General features: G+C 45.9%; 1 protein-coding gene across 4 annotated transcripts in view; it reads left to right on the top strand.

Annotated features, from left to right (window-relative positions):
• Positions 1-14,134, top strand: part of INTS2 (integrator complex subunit 2) — a 337,549-nt gene that overhangs the window by 231,924 nt on the left and 91,491 nt on the right. For all 4 annotated transcript variants that reach the window (XM_075589643.1, XM_075589642.1, XM_075589646.1 and 1 more), the window contains one exon: positions 1,394-1,498. In XM_075589643.1, the coding sequence (XP_075445758.1) occupies positions 1,394-1,498 (105 nt within the window). The remainder of the gene's footprint in view (positions 1-1,393; positions 1,499-14,134) is intronic.

Below are 14,134 nucleotides of genomic sequence, written 5' to 3'. Positions count from 1 at the left end.
ATTGATGGACTTTTTATTGGGAATATTAAATTGTATTTTTTTACATATTGCACTAGGATCGGGCGCTTTCTTGTTTTCGTTTTCCATAGATCTACTGGGAGGTCATTGTTTCCATGTTGAAGGCTGCCAGCATCATGAATAGAGGGCCATCATCGATTTGAGTTAATTACAACAGGATCATCCACTCATGTTTTTTTGGACTCTATATTGACAATTTACTGGGGGTTTTTTTCTTCCCCCCCATTAAGTACCATACATTTTTAATTCATTTTTTAGAATAATATTTTTATTATTTTTAGTCACTAGCATCATATTGGTAATTAATATTTATGATTTTATTTACATTTATATTTGTTGATCATTTATTCTATAGTTGCTATATCATTTTTGTATATTCATTTATGTTAGTGGCCCCTATATAGGGGCTTATATTATCCATATAATACGCTATTGCGGTTTGATATAGATACCAAAGGCGCAGTCTTTTGTTTGTGTGTGTATATATATATGTATATGTATATATGTATATATATATATATATATATATATATATACATACATACACACACACACGCACACACACGTATATATGTATATATATATATATATATATATATATAAACATATATATATATATATGTAGCCAATAAAGAATATCACTTGTGAGCACATTCACATGTTTTACACAGGTCTGCACCCCTGCCTTTCAACCATTATCACCTAGCATACAGTGCTCCCACTGCAGCAAGGGATTCTGGGAAATGACATGCAAATGAGCACACAATGTGTCACCTTTTGCCTGGAATATGCATATGCATGGAGCCCATTTAAGCAAATGCATTGCCGTTCTCTCCTCTCCCTGACCACGTGGTGGTCATCTATCGCCCACATAACTCTGCTCATCCCCCTTCTGCCTTTCTCAGTTTGAATCCTGGCTCTCTTTCTCTCCTCAGACTCACCTGTTCTTCATGTATAGTATTAGCACTGTGGCTAATACTATACACGATACATAAAGCTTGGCCCCCTACAGACGCACCTGTCTAAGACATGCAAATGAGCATACAGTAATATTTCCATTTGCTATATGCTATACTGTGGAGGGTTTTTGTCACTCCTTTTGAAAATAAACGTGGTGTGTTGCATATTCATGTCAAGTAATTCTATGCTTACATCAGAGTTTTTTTTTTTTAGAATACAGTATGACGTGACAATTGGGTAAATAAGCAAGTTTTGAGGACCTGTGAAGGACATGCAAACACAGCTTATTTTATCTTTGCTGAACTTGAAAACAAAATTTGCAGATTATTTTATGCCTATAATGTTCTAATCCATGGTGATATATATACACTTTTGTATCTATAATATATAATATTACTATTGTTTGTTATTACAGCTGCCATGCAAAAAAAACCCAAGTCTTACTCTTCAGCATTGATGGATCAGATTCCAATAAAGTATCTTATTCGGCAGGCGCAGGGTCTACAGAAGGAACTGGGAGGTATGAATGGGAATTAAATTAATTGTAAAGTGTAGCAATATTTTTCTTAGTTCTGTGGTAAATCTGACTACAAATTATGAATATTTATTTTTTTGTATTATTATTGTATTCTGTGGATTATAGCTAGTTCCTTGGATTAGTTCTTTCAATTTATTTACATGGCTTGGCACACTTAAATAGGCCAAGTACAGATGCAGCGGCCGTTATCCGACCATTTACATGGGTACATTTTGCATTGTGCCGCATGTAGGTTGCAAAATATTCACTAGTTTTGCCGCTGCATACATAATGGCCCATCGGATTAACACAGCAGGGGTCCCTGCTGTGTGAGTCCTACCAGGGTCTGCCTTTCTGTAATAGATGCGCAGTAAGAGGCTGAATCAGTCACTCTAACTGCGCGCCTCTCACAGGCGATCGCGGGGGTTTTATTTAATTTTAAACATTACAGTAATGGAGATGGTGGGTTGGTCAGCGCACGGGATTTTGCTCACAGGATGAAATGAGAGGATAAGGAACACGTGATTAGTGTTTAGATAGGCAAACAGTACATAATGCAGTAATAAAGTGTTGTTTCCTAAAATATTTAATAAAATATTTAATACTTAATAAAATGCTTGAATAAAAAGCTTGAATAAAAACTTTTTCATAAGTTAAAAAATGGGGTTCTGTGATTCATTGGACTGATCTAAGGTTGGGGGTAGTGAGATATAAAAGGGGGGGTAAGAGCGGGTGATTAGCGGGCTTCTGTATAGCCTGCTGTCTGACGAAGCATCACTGCGAAACGCGTAGTTCCCTGCCGGAGCCCATTGCCTGAAGGACCCAGCCAGCCTGCTGACATCTGGTAAGCCCTCCTCTTCCGGTCCCACCATCGGACGCGATCACGGGAGGCATACTGGTCGGTGGAGTGTGAATGGACGATCGGGCTGAAGCTGGGCTGCTGCCCAAGCTGTATCGTGAGTGTTATTCTTGTTTGCTGTTTTTTGCACTTAATAATTCCATTTTAACTTACTCACCGTGTTTGGCCCTTTTTTATTCTAAATTGGGCACCCGGGAGATAAGTCACTTGCATACTGCCTCCATTGGGAGGGGGAGGAAGCTATTCATTGCTTCTGGCAGCACTTGTATAAAGTAAGACTACCCATCATATTCTGCTAATCAGCACTACCACCCTTGTCAGACAGCAGGCTATACAGAAGCCCGCTAATCACCCGCTCTTACCCCCCCTTTTATATCTCACTACCCCCAACCTTAGATCAGTCCAATGAATCACAGAACCCCATTTTTTAACTTATGAAAAAGTTTTTATTCAAGCATTTTATTAAGTATTAAATATTTTATTAAATATTTTAGGAAACAACACTTTATTACTGCATAATGTACTGGTTGCCTATCTAAACACTAATCACGTGTTCCTTATCCTCTCATTTCATCCTGTGAGCAAAATCCCGTGCGCTGACCAACCCACCATCTCCACTGCAACTCTAAAGAAGATTCCGGGCTTTATCTTCTCTACAGGTCCAGCTGCAGAAAACAACAAGGGCAAGTATACACTAACCTTTATTTGGTTACACGTCACAAAACAGGCAGCATCACAAGCCTAAGAAACAAGGGAGCGCCCAGCCTCTATTCTTTTTATTACAGTAATGGAGCAGGGGGTCTCCGGAGCTGAACCGCGTTGGTTTCAGGTCCGGGGACCCCCTGCTTCCCAAGATACAGGCCCCGTTATGGGGTGCCGGTATCTCCTATGCATTGAAATGTCCCGATCACGTGACGTAAGAAATTTCCATGCATAGGAGATACCGGCACCCCATAACGGGGCCTGTATCAGGAAGTAGGGGGTCCCCAGACCTGAAACCAATGCGGTTCAGTTCCGGAAACCCCCTGCTAAATTACTGTAATGTTTAAAATTAAATATCTAGTAAGAACCAATACACAACCCACCCGTGCCCCCACATATTGGTTTTACAGTATTTATTTTTATAAACACAGGATTAATACCACAGGCCGGCGGGGACCCTCAAGTGGTTCCTACGCGGGTCTGGGGGCCCTCAGGTTGTTCCCACAGGTGTCTTGGGGCCCTCGGGTGGTCCCTGCGGGTCCCCCGGTTCATCACCGCAGGTGTCCCCCGTGGGTTCTCAGGTGGTCCCCGTGGGCATCTGGGGGTCCTCGTGTGGTCTCCGTGGGTCCCCGCTGGCCTTGAAAGGAAAGGTCCTGTATTTAAAAAAAATAAACATGGCCTACATTTGAAAAAATACACCCCCCACTATCACCACCCCCCCCCCCCCCCAAACAGTAATGGGCAAAATAACTATTATCCAGCTATGGATAATAGATTATTTGCCCATTAATAAACACAACATTAGCCATTCAGCATAAACAAAGTAAATAAAAACAGTTCTTCTTACCCCTGGCAATGTGAAGGGTATCCTTGTCAGCTTACTGCAGGGCCATGTCCTCCGTTGTTAGTAAGAATACATAATAAATACAATCTAATGGCCCCTAGCCCCTTAATCACCTTAGCGGTTCATAACCACTATTGTAATTAAGGGGTTAACCCACCCTGCCCCGCTACCCACCTGGGAGACCTGACAACCCACCCCGGACCCACTATACCCCCCTAAACCTATTCAGTGGCATAGTAGTACATCATACCCATTTAATATGGGCATGATTTCCCACTATAGCAAAAAAAGGTGAAGGAATAAAAAAAGAGGCCCAAATAAAACACATAACATTGCCAAATAAAACACATCACATAGCCAACTAAATACATAATAAATGGCAGTAAAACAATTGAATGGCACAGTGGGTACATCATATCCATATAATATGAGCATGATTTAACAATATGCCAGTCAATGGTCAACTTTAAAAAAACAAACAATTACAAACAATCTCCTATGCATTCCAAACAATCACAAAATAAAAACAAATTAAGAAGTAAACACAACAAAATTAACACCAATCAATTAATCTAATCCAAAATAATGTCCAGAATAAACAATTAAAACACCAAAAACAAAACCATGAATAAATAAATTAAATATCCAAATAAACTGCATTATTCTAAAACAAGTCACAAAATAATCCAACATTAAAAAGCAAACACCAATCAAAAGCCATTCCCCGGGATTCGGAGGGCCAACGCTTCTAAAGGTAAGATCAATATTTAATGTATGTACTTTTATTTGTACAGATTTAAAAAAATTAATTTTTATTGGGAATGGTTTTTTTTGATGACCATATATTGCCACTGTATGCATGTATATATGTCTCTTTATGGATATACATACATATATACAGGGACAAGCAATGGTTGTTTTGACAAATGCTTGCTTTTACAGTATGTACTGCTGCGGCAGACTTTATTCTAACAAATCACCGGTTTTTACCTGGCTTGTGTCAGGAATCGGCGTTCTCCTCGCTTCCCACACAGAGCACTCCCTCCCCGCAGGGAGCCCCTTGACGCACAAAACAATCCTGCCTTACCTCAGCGCCGGGCGCGCCCACGCCCTCCTGCACGCACACCTGCACCATCCACTGGCTCGGTTCACACGCGTACACGAGTTACGGCGCACGCTCAGTCTGCACACTCTTATTCCCGTCCCCCGGACCTCAGGCTCCGCCCCCGCACACTGCACGGGCATACTTAGGTTACTAACAAGACTCACCTGGCCTGTTATGCCTGCACCAATCTGCAGTGTCTCCCTGTAGCTCTTCCTGTCCTGCCTCCGTTCCTAATTGGACCTTCCTGCTTTATCTAGCTTCTCTCTGCTCTCAGTCTTTGCTCGACATAGTCTCTGTATGGAAGTACTTCTGGATTCTCTCAGTGTTTTCACAGGTTCTGACGCGGCTTGTACGACTACCCCCTCTGGTTCTCGATCTCGGCACTCCTTGGACAACGCACACTCTGGTAACCCCTTGAACACGGCTTGGACAACGACCTATCTCCACTCTCCACTCCCTGACTTCGGCGAGGCATCCTTCACTCTATCTCTACAACCGGTACTAGCAAGTATTGTCTACCTTACTACACCTGGCCTGGCAACGCTTCATACCACACTCCGGACACACTCCCTTTGCTGCGGGTGCGTGTATTACCACTTCCCCCTTCAGCTCAGGGGACGGGTCTGGTCTGCGGGCAGCACCGGCGTAACATTATGTCGAGCCCACAAGACGCAGACCAAACTACAGCAGTTTCTCTCTAATCTGCTTCAGCAAAACCAGGCCATGGTGGATCAAATTGTGGCACTTACACGCCAGGTCGCAGTACTCTCAGACAGGGTACCGACCGCGACCCCGCCAGATGTAAGCCCCCACTCCGCAAGCGCAGTTAGCAGCTCAGATGTAAGGATTCCTCCCCCCAAGCCTTATGCAGGTGAACCGCAAGATTGTAGGGGTTTCCTAAACCAATGTGAGGTGCAGTTTGAAATGGCCCCCAATCTCTACAATACTGATCGCAAGAAGGTAGCCTACATTTATAACCTCCTCACTGGCAGCGCCCTGGCTTGGGCTTCCCAGGTCTGGGAGCGACGTTCTGACCTTACCCATGATTACCCGGCATTTAAAGCCGAGTTTCAACAAGTATTCGATTCTCCCGCTCGACGGGAGATGGCATCTGTTTCTCTCCTCCAGATCACTCAGGGACGGCGAATGGTGACGCAGTATGCTGTGGAATTCCGGACTCTAGCAGCCGAGACTAACTGGAGACAAGAGGCTCTCGTCTCCGTGTTCTGGCAAGGCCTGGCAGATCCCATCAAGGATGAACTCTCTCGCCAATCCAGGCCGGATCAATTGGAGGTCCTCATTGATTTGGCTGTCCGTGTGGATCAACGTATCCAGGTACGCCGCTCAGAGCGTCAGCGCACTCGCGTCCATAACTTTCAAGTTCCGTTCTCCAGTACTCCCAGCAACACTCCTGCACTGGAGTTGCCAGAGCCAATGCAATTGGTACAACGCATCCGCACACCGATACGGCAGTTCCGCCACGCCGGGGGATTGTGTTTCTACTGCGGATCCATGGAACATCTGGTTCGGGAGTGTCCACTGCGTCCGGGAAACGGGAACACCCAGTGAGTACAGAGGGGCTCTCTCTGGGTGTAATGTCTCCACGTCCCCTTTCTAAAGGTGAACTCCCTAAGAAACTTACATTTCCAGTCTCCCTTTCAGGCGATAAGTTCAAGACTTCTACCGCCGCTTTCATTGACTCAGGAGCTGGAGGAAACTTCGTGGATCTTGAATTCGCCAGGTTAAACCGCATACCACTCGTGAGAAAGAAGGTTCACATCGCACTCGTCGGTATCGATGGACGTCCTCTTACCCCGGTCCACATCTCCTTAGAGACGGCTCCCTTGCTTCTGTCCTCACATCTGCACAAGGAGATCTTAGTTCTCGATGCCATTCACGCTCCTGGGATACCCATCACCCTTGGTCTTCCTTGGCTACAGCTTAACAATCCTCTCATTGACTGGACTTCCTCTGCTCCCATTTCCTGGAGGCCGAGGTCAGACGAGACTCATCAACTGCTGGCCAATACCTCTGTTCCCGAAGTTATTCTACCTTCCATTTACCATCAATTCCGGGACGTTTTCAATAAGGTACAGTCAGACCTCTTGCCGCCACACAGGACTTACGATTGTCCAATCGATCTAGTTCCTGGTTACTCCCTACCCAAGTCCAAGACCTACCCCTTGTCGTTACCAGAATCTCACGCTATGGATGAATATATCCAGGAGAATCTCAAGAAAGTCTTTATTCGTCACTCCAATTCCCCAGCAGGGGCTGGGTTTTTCTTCGTCAAGAAAAAGGACGGGTCGTTGAGGCCTTGCATCGACTACAGGGGTTTAAACCACATCACTATTAAAAATCGTTACCCCTTCCCCTTATTACCGAACTGTTCGATAAGTACAGGGGGCCAAGATTTTTTCCAAGTTGGATCTACGTGGTGCCTATAACCTGGTGCGCATCAGGAAGGGGGATGAATGGAAGACGGCCTTCAACACGCGTAGTGGACACTACGAATATCTGGTAATGCCTTTCGGCTTATGTAATGCTCCCGCTGTCTTCAAGGGTTTCATCAACGACGTCTTTCGTAAGGTACTCAATATTTTTGTTATTGTATACTTGGATGATATCCTGATTTTTTCCAAAGATTTCCAGGACAGTATACGCCACACCTCCTACGTCCTTTTCCGTCTCCGTGAACACCATTTGTACGCCAAACTGGAGAAGTGCACCTTTCATACGACCTCTACTCCGTTCCTGGGGTATATCATTTCCGATGAGGGGTTTATGATGGACTCCGGTAAACTTCAAGCAGTCACTGAATGGCCAAGACCCAACTCTCTCAAGGCCATAGAACGTTTTTTAGGGTTCGCTAATTACTATCGTAAGTTTATACGGCGTTTTTCCACCATTGTGGCACCCCTCACTGCGCTCACCAAAAAAGGAGCTGATCCTTCTGCTTGGTCATCCGAGGCCATCTCCGCCTTCGAGACACTCAAGGAAGCCTTTATATCCGCACCTATTCTCCGTCATCCCAACATCGAACTTCCCTTCGTCCTGGAGGTCGACGCTTCTGATTGCGGCGCTGGTGCCGTTCTTTCCCAGAGACCCACGCCCCAAGATAAGTTACATCCCTGTGCATATTTTTCCAAGAAATTCTCGTCTGCCGAGAGGATCTATGACGTGGGTAACAGGGAACTTCTGGCCGTGAAGATTGCTCTTCAAGAGTGGAGCCACCTGCTAGTGGGGTCAAAAGAGCCATTTACTATTCTCACGGACCACAAGAACCTTCTTTACATAGAGAACGCTCGACGCCTTGGTCCACGACAGGCTCGTTGGGCTCTTTTTTTTTTCTCGATTCGATTTTCACCTGTCCTATATCCCCGGGACAAAAAGGGAGAGGGAAAAGAACGGAGCACTATCTCCAGTGCTGTAAAAAATAGCCAATAAACCACAGGGTATGCGTTCCCAAAATAAAGCTATTTAATGGGTCAAAAAATCAGTAACAGCACACCAACGCGTTTCAGACCTTAATGGTCCTTTATCAAGGTGAATTTATTCACCTTGATAAAGGACCATTAAGGTCTGAAACGCGTTGGTGTGCTTTGTTACTGATTTTTTGACCCATTAAATAGCTTTATTTTGGGAACGCATACCCTGTGGTTTATTGGCTGTTTTTTACAGCACTGGAGATAGTGCTCCGTTCTTTTCCCTCTCCCTTTTTGTGAAGATTTCCACAACGGAGGCACATTCAACCTGGAGGTGCTGGATATCTACAAGGACTTTCTGTTCAAAGTGGAATCTGCTTTCCCAAGTGAGTCCATTCCAGCTTTGCCTCAATCAATATCCAGGGATCATCAATTGGTAACTATCCTTACCTCATTGCCTTGTGGGATAGCTCATTACCTGATCCAATAGGACATCTACATATGAACAGGTTGTTTTCCAATTTATTGCTCATTTTCACAAACTACACATTTGTCTTGAGAGCATCACACATTTTTGTCTACTATATCCCCGGGACCAAGAACGTAAAGGCAGATGCACTCTCCCGAAAACATTCTTCTGAAGAGAGGCCAGAGGAATCTTTGGAGACTATCCTTCCACATGAGAGGATTCTCACCACGTCTACTTTCAAGAATCTTGACAAGATTTTGCACTCCCAGAGACGCATTCCAAGGACTTGGTCGTTCCCGACAACAATCTCTGTGTACCATCCAAATTTGTTCCAGAGGTCCTGTCTTGGGGTCACTCTAAATCTGCAGGTCATCCAGGTTTTAAGAAGACTACTGATCTCTTTCGTCCAAATTTCTGGTGGCCAAGGATGTCTCAAGATATTCTGGAGTTTACCCGCGCATGCCCCACGTGCGCTCAAAGCAAGACTCTCCGTCAAAAGCCTCAGGGTTTTCTGTTACCCCTTCCAGTTCCCGACCGCCCCTGGTCCCACATTTCTATGGACTTCATCGTGGAGTTGCCCAGGTCCAGAGGAATGAACACTATCTTGGTGGTCGTGGACAGGTTCTCGAAGATGTCCCATTTCATTCCACTTAAAGGATTACCCACCTCCCCCGCCCTTGCTGATATCTTTACGGAGCAGATTTTCCAGATTCATGTGATCCCTTCGTCCATTGTTTCTGACAGAGGTTCTCAGTTCGTATCCAAATTTTGGAGAGCTTTCACGAAGAGATTGGGCATCTCTTCTTCCTTCTCTTCCGCCTATCCAATGGACAAACGGAGAGAATCAATCAATCCCTGGAGAAGTACCTGAGATGTTTTATATCCGATTTCCAGGATGATTGGGCTCAACTCCTCTCTTGGGCAGAGTATGCCGTCAATTCTGCAAAAAACGAGTCCACCCGGGAGTCACCCTCCTTTATAAATTATGGGTTCCACCCTCCCTGTCTTCCCATCCCCAACATTCCTTCTGGAGTACCAGCCGTAGATGAACGCATTTCTTCCCTCCAAACCGCATGGTCCAGGATTCAGTCTACCCTTCTCAACTCCTCCCGCAGATCGAAACTACAGGCCGATCGTCGTCGTCATTCGGCGCCCTGTTACAAACCAGGGGATTTGGTATGGCTCTCCTCTAGGAATATCCACCTCAAGGTACCATCTCCTAAACTGGCACCTAAGTTCCTGGGACCCTTCCCTATTTGTGAACAAATCAATCCTCTGGCATTCCGGCTACAACTACCACCCAGTATGAAGATTCCCAATGTCTTTCATGTGTCCCTCTTAAAACCATTTATCTCCAGTCACTTCTTTCCGGATCAGACTCGTAAACCGGATCCCATTACTGTACAAAATAACGAGGAATACGAAGGTTCACTCTCTTTTGGATTCTCGCCTATTCAGGGGTCAGCTCCAGTACTTGGTGCAGTGGAAGGGCTTTGGCCCTGAAGAGAGATCCTGGGTACCTTCAAAGGACATTCATGCCCCGGCCCTTCTTAAGTCCTTCAGGAAAAAGTTTCCGGAGAAACCGTTCTTGGACCGCCCTGAGGCCGTTCCTGAAGAGGGGGGTACTGTCAGGAATCAGCGTTCTCCTCGCTTCCCACACAGAGCACTCCCTCCCCGAAGGGAGCCCCTGGACACACAAAACAATCCTGCCTCCACGGCTCCTCGCCCCTGCCGCCGTCGCGGGATCACTCCCCTCGGCGATTCCTCTGCTCAGCGCACGCACACCTGCACCATCCACTGGCTCGGTTCACACGCGTACACGAGTTACGGAGCACGCTCAGTCTGCACACTCTTATTCCCGTCCCCCGGACCTCCGGCTCCGCCCCCGCACACTGCACGGGCATACTCAGGTTACTAACAAGACTCACCTGGCCTGTTATGCCTGCACCAATCTGCAGTGTCTCCCTGTAGCTCTTCCTGTCCCGCCTCCGTTCCTTATTGGACCTTCCTGCTTTATCTAGCTCCTCTCTGCTCTCAGTCTTTGCTCGACATAGTCTCTGTATGGAAGTACTTCTGGATTCTCTCAGTGTTTTCACAGGTTCTGACGCGGCTTGTACGACTACCCCCTCTGGCTCTCGATCTCGGCACTCCTTGGACAACGCACACACTGGTAACCCCTTGAACACGGCTTGGACAACGACCTATCTCCACTCTCCACTCCCTGACTTCGGCGAGGCATCCTTCACTCTATCTCTACAACCAGTACCGGCAAGTATTGTCTACCTTACTACACCTGGCCTGTCAACGCTTCATACCACACTCCGGACATGCTCCCTTTGCTGCGAGTGCGTGTATTACCACTTCCCCCTTCAGCTCAGGGGACGGGTCTGGTCTGCGGGCAGCACCGGCGTAACAGCTTGTTCCTGGAATGCGACGCTGTTCACCCGGAGCATGCCGCGCTCCTTTTGCTTTCCCAGCCACGGGTCATGCCCGTCTGACGCGCTGTTGATGTGTTAATTGATAATGCTTCGGATTTAATAGGCTGCAATGCTTCGCGTGTCCGCCAGATGGCATAAATTCATGAATTGTAATGCAGTATATATATACAGTATATATACTGTATAAAAACAACCCCTATAACCCCTAACATACTGTACACATACAGTACTGTATATGCACATCAATGATACTACAGTATAGGCCGGCGGGGTCTAGATGTGTTTGCAGCAGAGAGAGATCCGCTGCTCTCTCTGCGCAAACATCGGCACATTAAAAATTATTTAAAATACATTTTTATTCATAGTGTACATGTGCAGGGAGTCTCCGGAGCTGAACCGCATTGGTTTCAGGTACGGGACCCCCTGCTTCCCGAGATACAGGCCCCTTTATGAGGTGCCGGTATCCCTCTGCATTTAAAGGTCCGATCACGTGACCGCGGAATGTAAACAAAGCAGAGGGATACCGGCACCCCATAAAGGGGCCTGTATCTCGGGAAGCATGGGGTCCCCATGAGACCCTCTGCACATCTACAGTATGAATAAAACACACACATCAATAAACACTCGTTCATTACCTTTGCGGCTATGGGCTATGGTAACGAAGCAGCATGAATGTATTTTTAATAATATTGTACAGTGAGCAGGGGGTTCCCTGAGCCACAAATCACAACTCAAGGGACCCCCTGCTCCTGCACAATATTATTAAAATACAGAAATGCTGTTTCATTACCATAGCTGATAGCCGCTAAGGCAATGAAGGGTTAAGGCAGAATAGCATGTTTATTGGGGACATTTGCCCCCAATAAACATTGCAATAAACAAAATACAGTACATCCCCTGTGTATTTAAAATACATAAACAACAATAAATACATTAAATACATATTTTTAATGTGTCTGTTAAACCTCCCTGCCGTGACTATAATCTGTGTAAGGCCTCCTCCCCCTAATGTATCTGTTAAATCTCCCTGGCCTGTGTTTCTGTGAGTGCAGTGTATGTAAATGTGGGGAGGGGGATCCCGATGTGCATATAATGCAGCGCCTCACTGCCAATGGCCCACCCCGTGAGGCCTAACCACCCACTACCCACTACCCACCTGCCCATGGCCCCTCCGCTGCTGCAAAACAGAGACAAAAATGAAAACATCCAAAGTAATGTCGCCTAACCCCTTAATCACCATAGCGTTTATTAACCGCTACAGTCATTAAGGGGTTAACCCACCCTCACCCACCACTCGGGATGCCTACACACCCTCCCACACTAACCCCCCACCCCGTGAGGCCTAACCACCCTCACCCACTACCCACAAGGGAGGCCTACCCACATACCCCCCCCACCCCCAGTACCCACAATAAAAACAATACAGTGACCCACAATAAGCATCATTATATTTATTAAATACATTACCCACCCCCTGTGCCCCCCCATAAATACAAGATTTATCCTTTTACAAACAGGGTTCATAACGCAGCCCCACGCGAGTCCCCGGTGGGCTGCCGGGGCACCTGACAGACCTACAGGTTACCAGCAGCCCTTTTCAAACAGGTTCTGGAGGCCTGCTGGTGGGTCCCGCCAGCACCATGGCCCCCAGGTGGTCTCCTTGGGTCACCGTGGGCCACAATTGGGTCCCAACGGTAGGCCCAAGGATGTCTGGGAGCCCTGGGTCAGACCCACAGGTGTCTGCGGGGCCTCGGGTGGTTCCCACGGGGGTCTGGGGAACTCACGAGTGCTCACTACAGGTCCGCGGTGCCCCCACAGAAGTGGGACCACACATCATCATCCCCGCACCTATGGGTCGGAGGTGCCCCCACAGATGTGAGGCCACCGCTTCATCCCCGCATGTGTCACCCGTGGAACCACCAACCTGATACCCGTGAGATACCCGAGGAGACCCGCAGGTGGTCTCCAGAGGTCCCACGCAGAACCACGGAACAAACCCTGAATGTAAAAAAAATAAACCTGGCCTATACATTCAATACATACACCCCCCCCCCCCCAACACCTACAGTACAATAATGTGCAAAGTAACTATTATCCAGATATGGATAATAGATTAATTGCCCATTATTAAAAACATTAACTAGCATATTCAAATAAATAAAGTACTACTGACCTCATCAATAAGAAGTATCCGTCGCCAGCGACATCCTTGTCTTGCCCACAAAACACATAGCAAATACAAAGCCAATACATTGCAAGTACATTCAGATATCAATTAACCCCTTAAACACCGTATCGGATAATAACCGCAAAGGTAATTAAGGGGTTAAGCCACACTGGCCCGATACTCACCCTTCACCCATGAATTTGTACAGTGGCTTCATCATGCAAATATATATACAGAGATATATATATATATATATATATATATATATATATATATATATATATATATATACAGTATATACACACACATGATGAACCAATATACAAATAAATGTAGAAGGGTTATCAAAACCATACTGTACTACAAATAGCACTTCTCCATACAGACACACTACATTACAATGAATTTCCTTTAATAATCCTAACTGATCTTACAATCTAAATCATCAAATGCCAATGCAAGCAAAATACAAATACCTCCAAACAAGTGAACTATTTTAACCAATCAAGTAAACAAAAATCAATTAGCAATCATTATTTACATCCCTAAACAATTGACAGTCCATCCCGAACAATGAAACAATTAACTAATTCACGCCTGGAGCAGAACAATTTAGCATGTGAAAAGATA

Source organism: Ascaphus truei, chromosome 3 (assembly GCF_040206685.1).
Source record: "Ascaphus truei isolate aAscTru1 chromosome 3, aAscTru1.hap1, whole genome shotgun sequence".
NCBI lineage: Eukaryota > Metazoa > Chordata > Amphibia > Anura > Ascaphidae > Ascaphus > Ascaphus truei.
The sequence above is the reverse complement of the archived record's forward strand: the minus strand, read 5'-3'. Positions and strand labels throughout refer to the sequence as shown.